Genomic DNA, 21,809 nt, shown 5'->3' with positions numbered 1-21,809 from the left:
TGTTCGAAAAAGGGAATAGGGATAACCCCGGGAATTACAGGCCTGTTAGTCTTACTTCTGTGGTAGGCAAAGTAATGGAAAGGGTACTGAGGGATAGGATTTATGAGTATCTGGAAAGACACTGCTTGATTAGGGACAGCCAGCACGGATTTGTGAAGGGTAGGTCTTGCCTTACAAGTCTTGTTGAATTCTTCGAGGAGGTGACCAAGCATGTGGATGAGGGTAGAGCAGTGGATGTAGTGTACATGGATTTTAGTAAGGCATTTGATAAGGTTCCGCATGGTAGGCTTATGCGGAAAGTCAGGAGGCATGGGATAGAGGGAAATTTGGCCAATTGGATAGAAAACTGGCTAACCGGTCGAAGGCAGAGAGTGGTGGTAGATGGTAAATATTCAGCCTGGAGCCCAGTTACAAGTGGAGTTCCGCAGGGATCAGTTCTGGGTCCTCTGCTGTTTTTAATTTTTATTAATGACTTAGATGTGGGAGTCGAAGGGTGGGTCAGTAAATTTGCAGATGGTACGAAGATAGGTGGAGTTGTGGACAGTGAGGAGGGCTGTTGTTGGCTGCAGAGGGACTTAGATATGATGCAGAGCTGGGCTGAGGAGTGGCAGATGGAGTTCAACCCTGCCACGTGTGAGGTTGTCCATTTTGGAAGAACAAATAAGAATGCGGAATACAGGGTTAATGGTAGGGTTCTTAGTCAGGTGGAGGAACAGAGGGATCTTGGGGTCTATGTACAACGATCTTTGAAGGTTGCCACTCAGGTGGATAGAGTTTGTAAGATGGCCTATGGAGTATTATCGTTCATTAGCAGAGGGATTGAATTCAAGAGTCGTTAAGTGATGTTGCAGCTGTACAGGACTTTGGTTAGGCCACAGTTGGAGTACTGTGTGCAGTTCTGGTCGCCTCACTTTAGGAAAGATGTGGGAGCTTTGGAGAGGTTGCAGAGAAGATTTACCAGGATGTTGCCTGGAATGGAGAGGAAGTCGTACGAGGATAGGTTGAGAGTTCTCGGCCTTTTCTCGTTGGAACGGCGAAGGATGAGGGGTGACTTGATAGAGGTTTTTAAGATGATCAGAGGAATAGATAGAGTAGACAGTCAGAAACTTTTTTCCCCGGGTACAACAGAGTGTTACAAGGGGACATAAATTTAAGGTGAAGGGTGGAAGGTATAGGGGAGATGTCAGGGGTGGGTTCTTTACCCAGAGAGTGGTGGGGGCATGGAATGCGCTGCCTGTGGGAGTGGTAGAGTCAGAATCTTTGGTGACCTTTAAGCGGCAATTGGATAGGTACATGGATGGGTGCTTATGCTAGGACAAATGTTCGGCACAACATCGTGGGCCAAAGGGCCTGTTCTGTGCTGTATTGTTCTATGTTCTAGATCATCCTTTCGCTTGCCATTCATCAGTTGACACAGCAGAAGCATTCTTGCCTTGCATTCTGACTGATCTCTTGACTGATTTTGGTTCACAGGGGAACTACCACTTGGAGGCATGTCAGCATATGGAGCATCCAAAGCAGCACTTGAGTTTTTTTCGGACATTTTGCGTCAAGAGATGAAACCCTGGGGAGTAAACATATCCATTATCCAACCTGGTGCTACCAAAACCGGTAAAATACTTTGCATTTAGTTAGAACAATTAATGCACCTAACAACAACTTGCATTGGTAATGTATTTAGAACAAGATAGGTTTTTTTCAGATTACTTACTGTGTGGAAACAGGCCCTTCAAGTCCACACCGACCCACCAAAGCGCAACTCACCCAGACCCATTCCCCTACATTTACCCCTTCATCTAACACTTTGGGCAATTTAGCATGGCCAATTCACCGAACCTGCACATTTTTGGACTGTGGGAGGAAACTGGAGGAAACCCATGCAGACAATGGGAGAATGTGCAAACTCCACACAGTTAGTCGCCTGAGGTGGGAATTGAACCCGGGTCTCTGGTGCTGTGAGGTAGCAGTGCTAGCCACCGTGCCGCCCAATGTACTTCACCGAGGAACGAATGGGCATTGCCTGGTTTGTAAAAAGCATGCTCCAGACGAGGATGTTAATAAGATAATTAGCTGAAGAGCTATGAGGCACTGGCAGCAGACAGGCATCCAGGAGGTTGAAAGTTGTAAACCAGTGAAGGTGGGGGAGCAGAGGGGATTCATAGGAGGACTGGAACTCAGTTGATGTGACAGTGATGGGCAAATAGATATTAATAGTAGTCAGGGTGCTGATGGTAGCCAGTCCGAGTTTGTGTAGAATGGAACTTGAAACACCTTTTCAGCAAGATGTTGAAGTATCATGTATCAGGCAAGAAGGTGGAGTTTTTGGCTGGAGTTAAATAAAATGGTAGAGTTTTCCTGATCATTAGAGATATTTTGACCAATTAAATGTTTGTAAATGTGAAGCCATTGTTGTTATGCATACACTCCAATCTCACTTCTCTAGCTATTAATTCCATCCTTCCCCTGAACAACTGCTTGATAATATTCCAGACTGTTCATAACAAAGATCCTCAGACAGCACCTTCCAAACCCATGACCACTTGCATCGAAAACAACTGAGCAGCAGATATACGGGAACACCATCACCTTCAAGTTTCCCTCCAAGCCACTCACCACCGTTCCTTCAATATCGCTGGGTCAAAAGCCTGAAATTCCCTCCCTAATGGCATTGTGGATCAACCCACAGCAACCCAAGAAGGCTGCTCACCATCACCTTCACAAGGGCAACTAGGGACAGGCCAGTCAGTGACATCCACATCCCACAAATGAATATAATCAAAAAATGGTAATTGGCTCTTTGGCTGCCTTGGCCATTGGCTCTGCAGTTCCTTCTGACATTTCTTTTGACAGCTACCTCTTTCTTCACCTCTGTCCTAATATTGCCTCTGTGGCTGGGAAGAGCCTTGAGATGCTTAATGACAAAAAAGTACTATACTAATTGAAATTGTTGTTGGAGGAAACTTCTTTCTGACTCATTTGTGACTTGAAGGCAGATAAGCAGTTAAACAACAAAGGTGTGGTGATAGGGGTATGAGTGGTAGTGGGGATGCAAACATTGGCGTTGTTAGCATGAATGCACAAACTGACTCTGTAGCTAAATGCAAAGTGCAAGTGAGACAAAGGAGTGATGGACAGAATCTCTGTTACTGCAGAGACTGAACTATCGGAATAACTATTGTTGCAGTGTAATAGCTATGTTGGGAAAGGTAGGAATGGAATCAAGTAACAACAGTCCCACAAAGGTAGAACATGGAGAAGGTATGAAAGTTGACAATGGAGTTATCAGCCACATTGAACATTGCAAAGAAGCTGAGTAAGCCACAATTATAAAGAATGACTGTAATGTCTTTAATGGTTTGTGCAGGGAACAATGTAAATTGAAAGAATTTGAAAATTGAATTTTGGGACAAGCGGCATGAAACTGGTTAGAACATGCTCAAAAAACTTGGATGGCACTGTAGCTTAGTGGTTAGCACTGCTGTCTCACAGCACCAGGCACCCAGGTTCAATTCCAGCCTTGGGTGACTGTGCAAACTTCCCACAGACATTCTCCCCCTGTCTGTGCGAGTTTCCTTCAGGTGCTCTGGTTTCCTCCCACAGTCCAAAGATGCACAAGTTAGGTGGATGGCTAAATTACCCATAGTGTCTAGCGATATGTAGGTTAGGTGAGTTAGCCATGGAAAATATGGGGTTACAGGGATGGGATGGTCTTCAGAAGGCTGATGCAGGCTCAGTGGGCAAATGGCCTCTTTCCACATTGTAAGGGATTCTATGATAATATGTATGGTCAAAGTTAGGTTATTTGAGGGTTGATAATGAGCAGTTTGAAGTGGACTGTGCAAAGTGAGCCATTGATGGTCATTCGCAAGAGATCAACCCTTTATCTAATTTTTATCACATTGTATAGAAATCAATCCAAAAGCTTGAAAATCTGAAGGAAAATTGACTCTGAGAATAATAAGGCAGCCTATTTGCTTAGGCTACAAATATTACAAATTTGCTCAGTACTTTGTAAAAAAGAATTCAACAAAGTTATAGTATGTAAAGTCCTGGGACTCGGTTATTAACCGAAATCCGAGAAGGTGAATAAATAAGAGAATGCAAATAGTCTTTTACCTTTTTTGTATTTAAAGCACAAGTTGGGAATGTCAACTTCTGGGTGCAACAACATCAAAAACTTATGGAAGGCCTCTCTCCAGAACTCCTTCACGATTATGGAGAAGAATATGTTGATGAAATTCAGCGAAGGATCACGTCAATAGGTCCACTTTTCCGACAGCACGTTGGCCCAGTTATTGACACAATTGTCACGGCTTTGTTAGCACAATACCCAAAGCCGAGATACACCACTGAGTTTGTGATTGATGTGTTAAAAGTTCTCTACTACTTCCTGCCTTCTTTGGTCACTGATACTGTTCTTAATCAAGTTTTCATTGCTCATAGACTTTCACCAAAAGGTGCAAGAAAGGTTAACAACAGCCAATGAAACTCTAAATGCTTGAGGCTTGTGCTTTATATGTAATGCTTTCAAATTATTAAGTTTTCAATCCGTAATTTTGCTGGCCACATTGAGTAAGTTAGTTTGTTGTTGAGCTGAACATTGTACCTGGAAAGTAAATTGATGTGTTAGCAGTGAATAATGATGCCTCATTTAAAGCAATTTGTGGACATTAATACTAATTCTGTGGCTGATGAAATGGATATGGTAACGAAGTAGCAAAGGCAAAGATATGTAATGAATGTTCTTCTTCACTGTTTTTGTAGAATGCCTCATTTCTAGATAGAGTAAAAAGGAAAATCAAATAGAGTCCCTTTATGTAGGAGGCAATAAGGACTGCAGATGCTGGAAGCCAGAGTCAATACATGTGGAGCTGGAAAAGCATAGCATGTCAGATAACATCCAAGATACAAGAAAGTCAACATTTCAAGCCGATAACCTTTAACCTTTGTCTGACGAAAAATGACTTTCCTGCTCCTCGGATGCTGTCTGAGCTGCTGTACGTTTCCAGCTCCACATGCATCGAAGGCAAAGATATGTATTAAATGTTCTTCTCCGCCCATCTGATCAAACAGTGAAGAAGTGGCAGATGGAGTTTAATTCCGATAAATGTGAGGTGCTGCATTTTGGGAAAGCAAATCTTAGCAGGACTTAGACACTTAATGGCAAGGTCCTAGGGAGTGTTGCTGAACAAAGAGACCTTGGAGTGCAGGTTCATAGCTCCTTGAAAGTGGAGTCGCAGGTAGACAGGATAGTGAAGAAGGTGTTTGGTAAGCTTTCCTTTATGGGTCAGAGTATTGTCTACAGGAGTTGGCAGTCATGTTGTGGCTGTACAGGACATTGGTTATGCCACTGTTCGAATATTGCGTGCAGTTCTGGTCTCCTTCCTATCGGAAAGATGTTGTGAAACTTGAAAGGGTTCAGAAAAGACTTACAAGAATGTTGCCAGGGTTGGAGGATTTGAGCTATAGGGAGAGGTTGAGTAGGCTTGGGCTGAGGGGTGACCTTTATAGAGGTTTATAAAATCATGAGGGACATGGATAGGATAAGTCTTTTCCCTGGGTTGGGGAAGTCCACAACTAGAGGGCATAGGTTTAGGGTGAGAGGGTAAAAGATATAAAAGTTACCTAAGGGGCAACTTTTTCACGAAGAGGGTGGTACGTGTATGGAATGAGCTGCCAGAGGAAGTGGTGGAGGCTAGTACAATTGCAACATTTAAAAGGCATCTGGATGGGTATATAGGAAGGGTTTTGAGAGATATGGGCCAGGTACTGGCAGGTGGGACTAGATTGGGTTGGGATATCTGGTCAGCATGGACGGGTTGGACTGAAGGGTATGTTTCCATACTGTACATCTCTGACTCTATGTATTGACCCTTTTATGTTAGATATCTGACGTCTGGGATTAAGATTATCTGGGATTCCTGAAGTTATGATTGGGTTATAGGGTCAAAAACTGAGAGGCTGGAAAAGCACATCGAGTCAGGCAGCATCTGAGGAGCAGGAGAGTTGATGTAAGGATAAGCTCTTCATCAGGAAATCACATTCCAGATGAAGAGGTTCTGCTTGAAACGTCAACTCTCCTGCTCCTCGGATGCTGCCTTACCTATTGTGCTTTTCCAGCGACACACGTTTTGACTCTGATCTGCAGCCCTCACTTTTTCTCTTTGTACCAGAAGTAACTGCACAGTAGTGTGTTTGGACAGGATCATCCCAGGCTTTCCGCTACTTTCTCCCATCAGCTAATTTTTGGGAACCCAAGCGGTTGGATGCCTGAAGAAAACTGATGGTGGGGCTTGAACTGAATCTTTGGGGGAACCAGGTAAGTTCCAGCAAGGCACTTTCAGATCTTTTGGTGCCTTAAGGCACATGATTTCCAATCGCAACTGCATAGCTGGAAACCTATGAGTCTTTGTTCTTAAAGTAGATTGGATCTCACTGTGAGACTTGCAGACAGCTAGCACTCTGCTGTGGGAACAATTTATTATTCCGATCTGTTGGAAAACTGTTGAAATGGGACCGAAAAGTCTAAAGCACAGAATCCAATTTCATTATGCTTATTGACACAGTTGCGAGGGATATTGTATGTGAATTAAATTTGATTTCTCTCCTGTATTTTGTTGGCGTTGATTTACTGTCCTGTATTGTAACCATGGCCCCTTTTTTTTTTTGTCAAGGTTTCCCTTTGCAAATTAATGATTTCTAACATTTCTAATCTTGTGCACTAATTTTGTATTATGTTATGAATTTCAGCCAAACTTGGGGAAAACAAAGTTATGAGAATTTGCCACCTTCAATATATCCAGGCACATAAGTGACTAGAATTAATTTGGCTGCAATATAATCGTGCTTTTATTGTATAATGTGAAGATGTACAGATCAAAGAAGTCTGGTCTTGGAAAATAAATCAAAAAGCCATTCAAAAGTTAAATACAAATGTTTAAAAAAATCCTCCAAGCTCTTTGTGAACTGTTCTTTTACAAGGCATTGTTGCACATAGACAGTTTGATAGTTAATGAAAGGTATGGAGCCTCACCCTGAAAGCCCTGGCAGCACAACTATTTTCTTCTTGTCTCAGTGAAGCTATATCGAAGACTGCAGTAACTGGTCAGAAGAGGACCAGCACGGAGAAACCACCCATGACAACAGCTTGCACTTATCTCTATTAAAACCACATCTCTTATGCAGTGAGTCTCCTGTACCATAGAACATCGAATATTACAATGCAGCCCTCTGGTACCATAGGCTTCAGATTATTTTGTAACAACCTATCTATCCACACTATTCCACTTACATCTACAGGTTTATCTAATTGCCACTTAAATGCCCTTAAAGTTGATGAGTCTACTACTGTTGCAGGCAGGCCATTCCACACCCCTACTATTCTGATTATAGAAACTACCCCTGACATCTGTCTTATATCTATCACCCTCAATTTAAAGCTAAGACCCCTCCTGCTAGTCATTACCATCTCTCACTGTCCACTCTATCTAATCCTCTGCTTATCTTATGTTTCAATGAAATCCCCTCTCAACCTTCTTCTCTTGAACAAAAACAGCTTCAAGTCCCTCAGCCTTTCCTCATAAGACCTTCCCTCCATACTAGGCAGCATCCTGGTAAATCTCCTCTGAATCCTTTCCAAACCTTCCACAACCTTCCTATAATGTGGTGACCAGAACTGTACGCAATTCTCCAAGTGCAGCTGCACCATGACCTCATGGCTCCAAAACTCAATCCCTCTATCAATTAAAGCTAACACACCGTATGCCTTCTTAACAACCCTATCAACCTGGGTGGCAACTTTCAGGGATCTATGCACATGGACACTAAGATCTCTGCTCATCTACACTACCAAGAATCTGATCTTAAGCCTTTTTACTCCTCTTGCTCCTTCCAAAGTGAATCACCTCACACTTTTCCAAATTAAACTCCATTTGCCATTTCTCAGCCCAGCTCTGCAACCTACAACATCCTTCAGCACTATCCACAACTCCATTGACCTTAATGTCATACGCAAATTTACTAACCCACCCTTCTACGGTCTCGTACAGGTCATTTATAAAAATTACAAGCAATAGTGGCCCCAAAACAGATCCTTGCGGTACACCACTAGTAAGTGAACTCCAAGATGAACATTTCCCATCAACCACTATCCTCTGTCTTCTTTCAGCTAGCTGATATCTGATCCAAACCACCAAATCACCTCCCATCCCATGCCTCTGTATTTTGTGCAATAGCCTACCATAGGGGATCTTAGCAAACGCCTTACTGAAATCCAAATACACCATCTCGACCACTTTACACTTATCCATCTCATGGTCACCATCTCAAAGAACTCAATAAGGTTTGTGAGGTATTACCTACCCTTCACAAAACTGTGTTGACTATCCCTAATCAACTTATTCCTCTCTACATGATTATAAATCCTATTTTTTATAACCTTATCCAACACTTAACCCAAAACTGAAGTAAGGCTCACTGGTCTATAATTACCAGGGTTGTCTCTACTCTCCTTGAACAAGGGAACAACATTTGCTATCCTGCAGTCTTCTGGCACTACTCCTGTAGACAATGATGACATAAAGATCAAAGCCAAAAGCTCTACAATCTCCTCCCTGGCTTCCCAGAGAATCCTAGAATAAGTCCCTGGGCTGGATGGGATTTATCCGGCCCGGGGATTTATCTCTTTCCACAATTTCCAGAATTGTTAACCTCTCCTCCTTGTGAACATCAATCCCGTCTAGTCTAGTAGCCTATATCTCCGTATTTTCCTCGGCAACATTTTCTTTTTCCAGTGTGAATACTGATGAAAGATATTCATTTAGTGCTTCCCCTAACTCCTCCGACTCCATGCACAACTTCCCACTACTATCCTTGACAGGCCCTAATCTTTCTCTAGTCATTCTTTTATTCCTGATATACCTATAGAAAGCCTCAGGGTTTCCTCTGATCCTATCCGCCAACAACTTCTCATGTCCCCTCCTGGCTCCTCTTAGCTTTCTCTTTAGGTTTTTCCTGGCTAACTTGTAACTCTCAAGCCCCCTAACTGAGCCTTCACACCTCATCCTGACATAAGCCTTCTTCCTTCTGTTCACAAGAGATTTAACTTCTTCAGTAAACCACGGCTCCCTCACTCAACCACTTCCTCCCTGCCTGACAGGTACACACATATCAATGACATGCAGTAGCTGTTCCTTGAATATGCTCCAATTTCAATTATGCCCATCTCCTGCAGTTTCCTTCCCCATTCTATGCATCCTCAATCTTGCCTAATTGCATCATAATCACCTTTCTCCCAGCAATAACTCTTGCCCTGCAGTATATACCTATCCCTTCCCATTGCTAAAGTAAACATAACTGAATTGTGGTCACTGTCACCTACCTTTGAATCTAACACCTGGCCGGGTTCGTTACCCAGTACCAAATCCGATGTAGCCTCGCCCCTTGTTGGCCTGTCTACATACTGTGTCAGGAAACTCTCCTACACACATTGGACAAAAACTGAACCATCTAAAGTACTCAAACTATAGTATTTCCAGTCAATACTTGGAAAGTTAAAGACCCCATAACAACTACCCTGTTACTCTCGCTCCTATCCAGAATCATTTTTGCTATCCTCTCCTCTACATCTCTGGAACTATTTGGAGGCCTATAGGAAACTCCCAACAGGGTGACCTCTCCTTTCCTGTTTCTAAACTCAGCCCAAACTACCTCAGCAGACGAGTCCTCAAACATCCTTTCTGCCACCGTAATACTGTCCTTGACTAAAAATACCACACCTTCCCCTCGTTTACCATCTTCTCTGTTCTTACTGAAACATCTATATCCTGGAACCTGCAACAACCATTCCTGGCCCTGCTCTACTCATGTCTATGAAATGGCCACAACATTATAGTCCTAGGTACCAACTCATGCTGCAAGTTCATCCACCTTATTTCAAATGCTCCTGACAATGAAGTAGACACACTTCAAACCACCTTCCTGCTTGCTGGTGAACTCTTGCGACCTTGAAATCTCATTTCTGACCTCACTACTCTCAACCTCCTTGACATTGGAACTACAATTTAGGTTCCCATCCTCCTGCTGAATTAATTTGAACCATCCCAAAGAGCATTAACAAATTCCCCCAGGATACTGGTTTCCCCCCACCCTGGTTCAGGTGTAGACCATCCTGTTTGTAGAGTTCACACCTAGCACAGAATGAGCCCCAATTATCCAGGTATCTGAAACCATCCCTGTAGCCACTTGTTCAACTTCTCTCTCTCCCTATTTCTCGGTTCACTAGCACATGGCACGGGCAACAAACAGGAGATAACTCTGTTCTAGCACTAAGTTTCCACTCTAGCTCCCTGAATTTCTGCCTTGAATCCCAATCTCTTTTCCTACCTACGTTGTTAGTGAGGATGCTTCATCAGGAACAGCGGTCTGAAAACTTGTGATTTCAAATAAGCCTCTTGGACTATAACCTGGTGCTATGTGACTTCTGTCCTTGTCCATCCCATTCCAACATCTCCACATCACCTCCTCTACCATAAATATGAATTTGTTAATGACAGTAAAGATTTGCCTGAGGAGGCTTAGCAGTGACTTGATGACAGAAATGTGTCCTTCTGAGGCCTCCATATATCAACGAATCATTGGTGGTAGATATGAAAGTCAACATGGGCCTTTGATTCTTATCCCTGTGCTTTTTTTCAGGACTGCTGAAGAGGCAAGTTAGTGTCTAGATATATATCAGGGAGAAGAATCAAGGATTAAAATATCATTGCTTTCAACAATTGGCTAACTCCAGCAATGAGTGGGCAACACCATTTAGAAAGAGTGCTTGTTCTTGGGCCTTCTGCTCACATTTGGGTACTTGATACAACAAAGCTTTAGAACGGGGTGGATTTCCTCCAAAGGAATGAACATTTTAGATCATGCCTGTGTCAAGTACTAGGTCTTTTGCATGGTAAGGACTCAGCAGCCAAGATATGAGCTGTTTAATTCTTGATACATCACAAATGTAAGAATAAGTGTTTTAGTTTCTGTTTAATTTAGAAAAATCATTTTGAAATTTGGGATTGGAACATTACTTTTGAAAATGATTTTGTTCAGAATATGCTTCTGATATATTTACTTCCAATAATATATTTACTTTGTAATCTACATAACTGCTTAAATTTTGGAAATTTATGTCCCAACTCAAAGGAAGAAGTGTATACAATGGTTTTCTCCATTCCATGTTCTCGTTTTCATCCCACATGTAGTGCTGAAGATGTTTCTTTGAAGATTTTGTACCTGGCAATCTTTGTACCTAGCTTCATAAGGACTGTAATGTTGACCTTTTAACTTAATTTTTTCATTTTTCCAATTTATACCCAAGATTTTGTATCTAAGTATCTTTGTACCTAAGATGGCACTGGAGACGGCAACTTTGTATCCCTTGTACTTGAGTACATGTGACAATAAGCCTGATTCTAATTCTAATACCTCTAGCCTGGGTCTCTGAATTACTACATCACATCACCCCAAAGACTAATGTTCTCAGAACTTGGGTTCAAATCTCATCGCAGTAGCTGATGGAATTTAAATTCGATTAATATATCCGGATTTGTTTCAGTCATGGTACCCATGAAACCATTGTCAATTGTCATAAAAACCCATTCGGTTTATTAATAACCTTCAGGGAAAAGCATAAAATGTAGGAGCAAATGTAGACCATTTGTCCCATCGAGTTGGCTTCACTATTTAACGAGATCAAGACTGATCTGATCAATTCTACTTTTCTGCCTTTTCCCCTTGCTGATTGTTTGAATCCATTACTCATGAAAATTTGTCTCTCTCACCATTGAATATACTTAATAACCCAGCCTCTATCGGGCACCATACCTGATTTGGCCGACACATGGTCCACAACATTGTAGTTGATTCCTAACTGCTGTCTGAAATGACCTGGCAAACCAGTCAGTTCACAGAAAATTGGGGATTGGCAACAAATGCTGGCCTAGCCGGCGATATCTTCACTCTGTGAAAGAGTAAAGAAAAACGTCTCTTCCTTAATTGATTTAAAGATTTTATAAATAAATTTCAATCAACAAAGAATGCAACCCAACAGTGCAGAATGAAATAATGGACGATGTCACTATGATTCGATTTTTGAGGCTTTTTCCATCATCATTTTTGTGAAGGATGGAAGATAGGGTGCCAGGGATGCAAAAACCTATTTGTCAAATAGAAACAGAAGTTGTAATAAAGCTAGAAGAATCGTTCGTATCTTGAAACCACACCTCTCATTACTGCAACTGGTTAGGGACGGTATAGATATCTCTCCCAGGATTTCAAAAATAATGCATCAGCGTGTGCAAGCCCATGATGCAGTACAAAATGAAAATGGAAAATAGCAACGGAATCAGCACTGCAGGAAGGAACACTGACATGGTAGGTATTAATTCCAAAACTCTTCCACATATTGTGATGACAGCCACATTCTACAGATCAAGGAGGTTGTGAATTGTGTAGTCTTCTCCATGTAAGGCATTTTCCTATATTTCCTGCCATAGGAATTTCATGTGAACAAAGTTCATGAATTCTTTGAATTTCATAAATTCCTCTTCAGATCATAATGGTCTGTGCCCATACTAAAGGGATGAAGTTTTGGTTTTCAGATTGGTGACTTGTGACCAGTGGGGTTCCACAGGAATCAGTGCTGGGACTGCAATTATTTACAGTAGTAATGACTTGGAGGAAGGAAGTGAATGTACTGTAACCAACCTTTTAGATGACAAAACATAGATGGAAAGACAAGTTGTGAGAGGGTACAAATAGTTTACAGAGTGATATTGATAGATTAATTAAGCAGGCTAATGTTTGCAGATGGAGTATAATGTGAAAAAATGTAAAGCTGCTCATTTTGGAAGAATATAATTTAAATTAAGAAAATGTAGAAGGCTGCAACACTAAGGGACTTGGAAGTACTTGTACATGAAACATAGAAAGCTGGTACACAAGTGCAGCAGATAATCAGGAAGGTGAATGGAATGTTGGCCCTTATTTGAAGGGGATTGGAAGATAAGGGTAGGAAAGATATCGTTTCATTGGAGGCAGTTCAGAGAAGGTTTACTAAATGATCCCTGGTGTAGAGGGCTTGTATTATGAGCAAAGGCTAAACAGGTTGGCACTCTCTTCACTCAGAAGAATGAGAGGTGATCTCATTGAAACATATAGGATTTTTAAGGGGCCTGACAGGGCAAATGTTGAGAGGATGTTTCCCCTCATAGGGGCATCTAGGACCAGAGGGCACAGTCTCAGAATAAAGGTGGCAATTTAAGACTGAGATAAGGAGGAATTTCTTCTGTCAGAAGGTTGTGAGTCTTAGGAACTCCTTGCCGCAGAGAGTTATTGGGGTGGAGTCCTTCTGTATGTTTAAGGCTGAGATAGATTCTTGATCGAGGTCGAGGGGTGGGGGGAGTCAAGAGTTACGGGAAAGGGTAGGAAAGCAGATATGAGGATTGTCGGAGCAGCCATGAGCTAACTGAACAGCAGAGCAGGCCTGATGGTCTGAAAAGCCTATTCCTGTCCCAATTTCTTATTCTTTATCACTGGTTGAACCAGGTTTCTGTAAACCTGGTAAATTGCAATTTACTGTACTTTGTGTTTTGCTGTGATTCATTGAATTCAATGCAGTGTGTGGAACAGATTCATGAATAGTTAGAAATATTTGAATTAAGCAGATTTTGAAAATGTGTCATTATGAAATATGAAACATTTAAGCATTTGATCCTTCTTTAACGTATATGTCCACTGTTGCAGATGTCTCTTGTAAGACAATAACCATAGCAAATGCAAGCAAATGCAACATTTATGAGTAATCAATTCAACTGAGAAAAGTAGATGTATTATGGAATTGTCTGTCTCATCGAGGTATGCCATGTTACTGAAAAACTTTGGAATCACTGATACAGAAGAATGATTCATTAAACAATCAGTGTTTTTTTTACTTGTGATTCATCTGTGTTACAGAGCTTTGATTTTGCCACTTTGAATTCAGTTACTCTTAGCATTCTATAATAATGTACCCAAAATCACAATATCAAGGATCTTAGTCATCAACAACATACGTAGGCAACTATTCAAGAAGTTTCCTAGTTAATTTAGGTCAATAAAGCATGTAAGCCAGGTGGAGAATATGCTTTCAAAGGTATGAAGCTAATGTTTCAGTTGTACAAGGAATGGGTGAGATAACATCTGGAGTAATTTGTTCTGTATTGGTCTCCCTATTTAAAGAAGATTGCAAATGCATTGGAAGCAGATCAGTGAAGGTTACTACACTAATAACTGGAGTGGTCAGGTTGTCTTATGAGGAAGAGTTGGACAAGGTGAGATTTTATTCACTGAAGTTTGAAAGAGTAAGACACAACTTAATTAAAACATATAAGATCTTGAGTGGTATTGACAGGTTGTACATCGAAAGCTTGCTTCTTCTGTCAGGTGAATGTAGAACCAGGGATCAGTGTTTGACCAGGGAGTCACCCAGTTAAGAAAGAGTTAAGGAGATTTTATCCTCCCAGAGATCATGAGTCTTTGGAACAGTGTTTCTCAAAATGTGCTGGAAGCAGAGTCTTTGAATAATTTGAAGGCAGAGGTAGATAGATTCTTGTGCAGTAATTGGGTGTAAGATTGTTGTTGTAAGCAAGAATGTGCAGTCATCTAATCAGCCATGATTTTATTGAATGATCGAGCAAACTTGAGAAGGCTGAATGGTTTACTCCTCCTCTAGTGCATATTTAGTTGACTCTGCTGTTTAGCTTCTGCTCCCAAGTCCAAGATGTCTAATTCATTTCAGTTCACTTCCTTTTGTAAATTGAATGGGCTCAAGACGGGCGGCACGATGGCACAGTGGTTAGCACTGCTGCCTCACAGTGCCAGAGACCTGGGTTCAATTCCCGCCCTAGGCGACTGACTGTGTGGAGTTTGCACATTCTCCCCGTGTCAGCCATGCTAAATTGCCCGTAGTATTAGGTGAAGGGGTAAATGTAGGGGAATGCGTGTGGGTGGGTTGCGCTTCGGTGGGTCGGTGTTGACTTGTTGGGCTGAAGGGCCTGTTTCCACACTGTAAGTAATCTAATCTAAGACAGTGATAGGAAAGCTAAAATGATATTTTGCCGAAGCCTCCTTATTCTGTGTGTTTTGTTCACAACAAATATTATGGGAAAATAATACATCATCCAGTGAAACGTAAGTGGCAAAGTATTCTGAAGCTTTCCTTTACAGTTTGTGAGGTTGAGATTGAAAAGGTTGATGAAGATACCCAGAGAAATAAAAGGGCTTAATTCCTGATACGTCCACCACTTCAAAATGTTGAGTTACCAAACACCTGGGTACACAATAAATTTTTACCATGCATTGATTAGTTGCCACCACCTCCAAGTCTCCATAGGCTGTGATTGATGCCATTACTGGAAGCTGTGATACTCAGTGTTCAAGACGACCCACTTCCTACAGCTCAGTTCCTTTGAGAATTCTCATGCATTTTTCTAATTAAAGAGCTGTACTTTGACTTTCTGCACACCTTGGACAGAGCTTTCCTCAACTAGAAGTGCCAACACTACTAGATGTTTGGTGCGTAGGCTTCTTACGTTAACATTAACTCCAGCAAATTTTGATATGGTTGGACATTGAGGCCTCCCAGGCAAAGTGTTTTCTTATTAACCTATTCTGGACAAAATGAGGACAGTTGCCGAACATTGCTGTAATCCAATTGTTATTAATACTGTCAAGGTATAGTGGGAAATGAGATAGATGGAGGGTAATATGTCTAAAACATCTTTCCATACTCCCATAGTTGGTATGCTAGGTTTCCGGCCAGGGACAATGGATCCCAGTTTAAATCCTGGGCAGATAGGGAAGTCTCTTGTTTGGGTGACCTGTTTGAAGATGAAACGTTGATGTCATTTGATCAAATAACTCATAAGTATGGATTATCGAGTAGGGAGCTCTTCCATTTTTTCAGATCAGAGATTTTATCTGAAAAAAGACTACATTTCTGACTGAGTGTTATAGATCTGATGCGGAAAAGAGGGTGCTTCAGACTAACAGCTCTCTTTCAATGTGTACTCTCTATCCTTTGTTGGGGGAAGGTTCCTCGGGTCACATCGAGCGATTACGGGAGGTCTGGGAGAGACACTTAGCGGTGGAGATCACTCCGGAAACTTGGGAGGACATTTGTGAGAATGCAAGGAAGATTTAATTATGTAATAGGACCCATGCTATGCAGTTAAAGATTTTTCATAGAACTCATCTGGTCCCAGATCATCTTGCGAAATTTAAGTAGGGTGCGCCTTAAATGTGCCCCAAGTGTAAAATAAATATGGGTCCCCTCACTCATTGTTTGTGGTCCTGTCATTGGCTCTGTAGGTTTCTCCTCATGGGGGCATCTAGGACCAGAGGGCACAGTCTCAGAATATGTTTAGTATGTCAATTTTTTTGATGAATTATGTGATATTTACTAAAGTTTGTGGGTTGACCTGTAAATGGTGCTTCAATGTGTATGTTCTACATTAAAAGAATTAAAAATAAATTTAAGTAGTTGCAATAAAAGTGTGTTGAACTTGGACTCCAGATACTCACTTCAGTTTATTAATTGTTACCTCCCTTGATAATATATTCTCCTGGCTTAGCAGAGAACTGAATGTTCTTTGGCTTTCTTAGCTTGGCTTCATGACAAGCCCTGAATCCTTGATCTGCTGTTTGTGATTTCAGGTCAGTGCCAAAGTATTTTTAAATGTTTATCTGTTGCACATGACTGATTGTCTGTGGTAAAGAGCTTTGCTGTTAAACTTTTGTATTTGCTGTTAGTGGGCTGGCAGTGTTGAACAAAGAGCATTTGTCTTAGCATTGACAGAGACCATAGTGGGTCTCATTAGCTTGGAATTGATTTTCACCCTTCAATCTGCAGTTAGTGCCGTGTGAAAATCAGTCAGGGTAATTTTTAATTTGGTGTATACCTTGCAAGTAATCTAGCAAAGACTGCTGGCTAACTGATTTGCGCTCCTTGTTTAGTATATGTGGCTCCATTTTACACACTTACTCAAACTCCATGCAAAAACTGGCTAACACTTACAGTTTAGAGTTTGGATACCATACCTATTATGCAATTAATGTCCAAAGGTTATGGATACCCATCTAGTACTTTGACTTTCTGTGAAGGGACACTGTATGCTTCAATTTTACTGACTTCACATTAAGGAAATAGTAGAAGCTGACAGTTGGAGCATTTTGTTACTGCCAGAACCTGTAGGTCAGGCTCTGATAATCATCTGGAAAAACATTGTTGTAGTAAATAAATTGTATCAGTAGTTGTGCTAGTGGCTCCAACCCACTTTGCTGTTGGCAAACTGTTGGCCTGTATAGCACAGTGCGATCAAGGGAAGATTCCTGGTCCTTTGTTGGTCCTTTCCTACGAGAAAAAGGGTCAAACCACTGAGTTATCACCATCTACCAGTTTTTATGTCAGTCCTAAAATTTATTTATGGAGTAGCATTGTAGAGGTTCACTCAGCAACTGCTTCAGTAACTCAGGAAATGGTGTCAACATGAGAGATAACACAAAGAGAGTACTTAATTTGTAAGATAATGTTACAAATGAACGGAACATTTCCCTCAAGACTGAAACATGTGCAAATAAAAATTAAAAATTGCAGATTAAGTGCCAGATACAGATTAAGGTAAGATGGTTGGACAGTGCTGTTATCAACTTTAATTTTATGAGCATCACAGTGTATAGAGTCAAATGCAAATCTTAAAAATTGCCATTGGGTATCCAATAATTGATAAACTTGGCCAAGAAGCAGCTTGGATATTTACAATACATGCATGAGAATACTCATTCATAAATATTCCTGTGTTGGGTTACATGAATCGTGTGCAAAAGCTCCCTCCTTATACGACTTGGATGGTTCGTACAGGAACACAAACGTTAATGTTAAGAATCCAAATATATTTATAGATTGAAAACTAATGGAGAATTGCAATTGCTTGAAAACATCTTGGAACTATATTAGGTATTTTGAATACAGACCAGGCTCCAGTTCAGGTTTTAGAAATTTAATTATGGCATCTATAGAAAAATATCATTGCGCAACTCTTTCTTTCTGTTGCAACAGGTTTTCTTAAAATATAGAAATACTAATATTATACTCTGCAAAGATAAGGGCAATGTTAGTGCCCAGTTATCCTGGTGGATGGATCCTTTCTCAGTAACCTTATTCAATGGATCCTATTGGTTTCCAACTGCCTCTCAAGACTGATACTTTATTCTAATAACCAGTTCTCTTTTCTAACTGCTTCCTTTTTGATAAGGAAAGACTCCCCATGGAGTGGGTTGATGCCACAAGTGCAACTACTGGTACAGTTTATTTACGGGAAGTGTTTTTCCAGATGGTTATTAGAGCCTGAACTTAATGTTCTGGCAGTAACAAAGTGCTCAAAATGCTATTTCCTTATCGTGGAGCCAATACAATTAAATCATACACCATATCCCTTCACAGAGCATCAATTTACTTGAAAGGTGTTTATAACCCTCAGGTATCTGTTGCTTTATAGCTACAGTGACTGAGGTCTAAGTTGTGAGCACCAGCCATTATTTACATGGAATTTGAGTAAGTGTGTAAAATGGAGCCAACTATAAATCTAATTTGTTTTGGAAGGCTACATGGTCTCCAAATATTATTCTGTACTTGAGAATTCCCAGTGGTGTCTAGTCAACTTCAGCTCTGGTTCTGTTATTTATGTCCTTTGTTTCTGATTTCCATTCCTCCATTGCCTTACCATGGTCCATCTCTGGCTCTTCACCTGACTTTGTCTACTTCACAGTCCCAGTTCTGGGGATAGACCATCCCCTCTGTCTGCTATAAAGCCTGTCACTCTGATAGGTACCTTCGTTACACTTCCTCCCATACCCTTCAAGTATTCTTAAACATATTCTAATGCAACTGTCCTGACAACTTTCCACACTATTTCTTTCAATGTGTCGTTCCTTTTACTCAACAGAGGATTCCCATCGGATAGTTTATGAGGCTACTTTCTGCCTGGCCATCTTCCTCCTCATCTCTTCCCATGCTCTTAGGCCCCAAATACTTTGCCGAAGTAAAATAATTATTTATTTTATGCTATATTGGGTACTGTCTCCTGTACCTTGGAAAGAACCAATGTAGAAGGCAAACTCTGCTCAGTTTGCAGCGTTGCCTGGACTTGGTTTGCTTGCTATTTTAAATTCTCTGCCCCATTAGAAGACTAACCTGTGTGTTCACATTCTCTTACACTTGTCCAATGCACCTTAATGGAAAGGAACAGAATATCATCTTCAGATTAAGCTGTTGACAACGCTTCAAACACAATATTTGAGCGAATCAATTTCAGGCCATAATTCCTACTGCCATTTTTCCACACTGCATGTGCTGATGTGCATTCTCCTGTTGCTATTCACACCTTCTCCAGACTGAGTGTAGGCTGGTGGAATTCCTCAGCTGCTGGGACCATGAACTGAAATTTTGAGGTTGCAAACTCCACGGCAGCAATGGTTGCCATAGAGCTCTGACTGAGTGTTAACAGTTACAAGATCTCTTTAAATCCTTGCATTTTTAAAGAGTGAGTATGGTCTAACTAGCTGCTCTCGGAAGCCTGACTCCTTTCCAGAAACAACCAGTGAGAAGGGTAAGTACTTTCTAAAATCCAGCAATGTAGACAGCTTCCTGCACCCAGACAGATCTCACAGCTCTGGGGTCACAGTCATCAAGTATCAATAAGGAGTCCAGAATGGGGAAAAACAAAATTGGGAAGCATTGCTCTAGACGTTTTATTTCTTTCCTTATTCCATGATTACCACCTTTGCCTTATATCCTTAACCTTTTGTCACTGATCCTTCCTTCCTTCCACCCAATCATGGACCTTCTCTTTATTCCTTCCTTCATTGCATCCCACCCCTTTATCCTTAGCTTTCTATTTACTTATAAATTTTTATACATCTTAAATTCTTCTTCAGTCAGCATAAGGAATAGGCCATACTCAGCCTGCCATTCACTAAGAACAAACCTGAACTTCTACATAAGGTTCACTTTCCCAGCCTATTCTCATTTCCTTTAGTCCTCAAAAATCTTATCGATCTTAATCTTGAATAAACTCTTCAACTGTACACCTACTGCTCTCTGGAGTAGGGAAGTCTAAAGATTCACAACCCTCTGAATGAAGAACTTTATCCTCAACTCAGGCACATGAGGCTGGCCCATTATCTTGGATTGTAACCCAAGCTCCATTCTTTTGAGTTTGGGGAAACACTGTCTACTTTGTGAAGCCCTCAACAAATTTTAGATATTTCAATAAGATCACCTCTCATTTTTCAAGATTCTTAAGGATAGGCCCATTCTACTTAATCTCTTATCAAAAGCTAACCTTCTCACCCTAGGGATCAATGTAATGAACTATTGTTACACCTCCACAGAATCCCTGCAGTGCGGAAGCAGACCATTTGGCCCACCGAGTATACACTGATGCTTTGAAGAGCATCCCAACCAGACCCATCCCTGTAACCCTGGATAACCCCACCTAACCTACACATCCCTGGACATTACAAGGCAATTTCCCATGACCAATTCACCTAACCTGCACACTTTGGACTGTTGAAGGAAACCACAGCACCCATAGGAAACCCACACAAACGCAGGAAGAATGTGCAAACACCACACATTCAGTGACCCAAGGCTGGAATTGAAACCAGTGCCCTGGTGCTGTGAGGCAGCTGTGCTGACCACTGACCCACTATGCTGTACCTCATCTAAGTCCAAGTATATCCTTCTTTGATTAACAGACCAAAACTCTATAATGGCATCTCAGTACCTTTTCAAAGTTCATACAATCACAATAAGACTTCCCTACTGTTACACACCAACCTTTTGAAACAAATGCCAAGGTACCATTTGCCTTTCTAATTGCTTGCTGTACTGTATGATAATTTGCTATGATTCATGTACAGAAATATCCAAATTCTTCCAAACACCAACAGAAATGTGATAACTTAGTTTTCCTCCCCACCTGACCTGCCAAGAATGTTCTGTTATATGCCCAGCGCATGTAGTCATACTCTTTAAAACCAGGCAGCACATATAACTAAACATCACGTAATAATTTCTGTTTCCGCAATACTGGCTAAAGTAGATTCCTATTCCAATGTTTCCAGTTTCAAATGATGGAACCCTCTTGGTGCCTCCTTTCCTTTTTGCTCTTGAATATAAACATGACAGCATATCTCTCCACAGAACACCTACCTTTGAATAATAAGATCAAAATGTTGAACATTCTTTTTGAGTTGTTCCCTTGGCCTGTTAGTCCATTGCCCAGACTTAATCATATTGAGTCATCTGACATATAGTCCTCGGTAATCACATTTACCAATTAAAGGGAAAAGGAGCTATATTTTCTGGATGGAAACATATGAACTTTTGGCACAGGGTAAGGTGGCAATCAGATGTACAGTAAGATTGGTTCTAATCACTTGTTCAAGCCACTACTTGCTCAAGCCTAGAATTATATGCTCAGGGTTTTCTCTACATTTTTAAATCCTTTGAGTCCAGCAGATATTCAGTTGGTATTCAGAGTGCATTGTTTCAAGAATCACCGGAAGACTGCTTTCTAATAATGGCTCAACTTGATTTGTCAGTCTGCTTGCAGTAGCTCAGCACAGCACCAAACTATGCTCAGACCCAATTTCCCTGGCTGCTTCTTGTCAACATTGTTCCATGATCTCAGCGCGTCTTTTCTTTCTCCAGGATTTTCTGTTGG

At 41.1% G+C, this 21,809-nt stretch overlaps 1 protein-coding gene across 1 annotated transcript in view; it reads left to right on the top strand.

The window, feature by feature from the left end:
* Positions 1 to 5,157, top strand: part of LOC122558478 (estradiol 17-beta-dehydrogenase 2-like) — a 70,506-nt gene extending 65,349 nt beyond the window's left edge. Inside the window, exons 4-5 of the mRNA XM_043707106.1 lie at positions 1,474 to 1,611; positions 4,134 to 5,157. Coding sequence (XP_043563041.1) covers positions 1,474 to 1,611; positions 4,134 to 4,486 — 491 coding nt within the window. The 3' untranslated portion in view covers positions 4,487 to 5,157. The remainder of the gene's footprint in view (positions 1 to 1,473; positions 1,612 to 4,133) is intronic.
* The last annotated feature ends 16,652 nt before the right edge of the window (positions 5,158 to 21,809 follow it).

Source organism: Chiloscyllium plagiosum, chromosome 17, assembly GCF_004010195.1.
Source record: "Chiloscyllium plagiosum isolate BGI_BamShark_2017 chromosome 17, ASM401019v2, whole genome shotgun sequence".
Lineage (NCBI taxonomy): Eukaryota > Metazoa > Chordata > Chondrichthyes > Orectolobiformes > Hemiscylliidae > Chiloscyllium > Chiloscyllium plagiosum.
The sequence above is the reverse complement of the archived record's forward strand: the minus strand, read 5'-3'. Positions and strand labels throughout refer to the sequence as shown.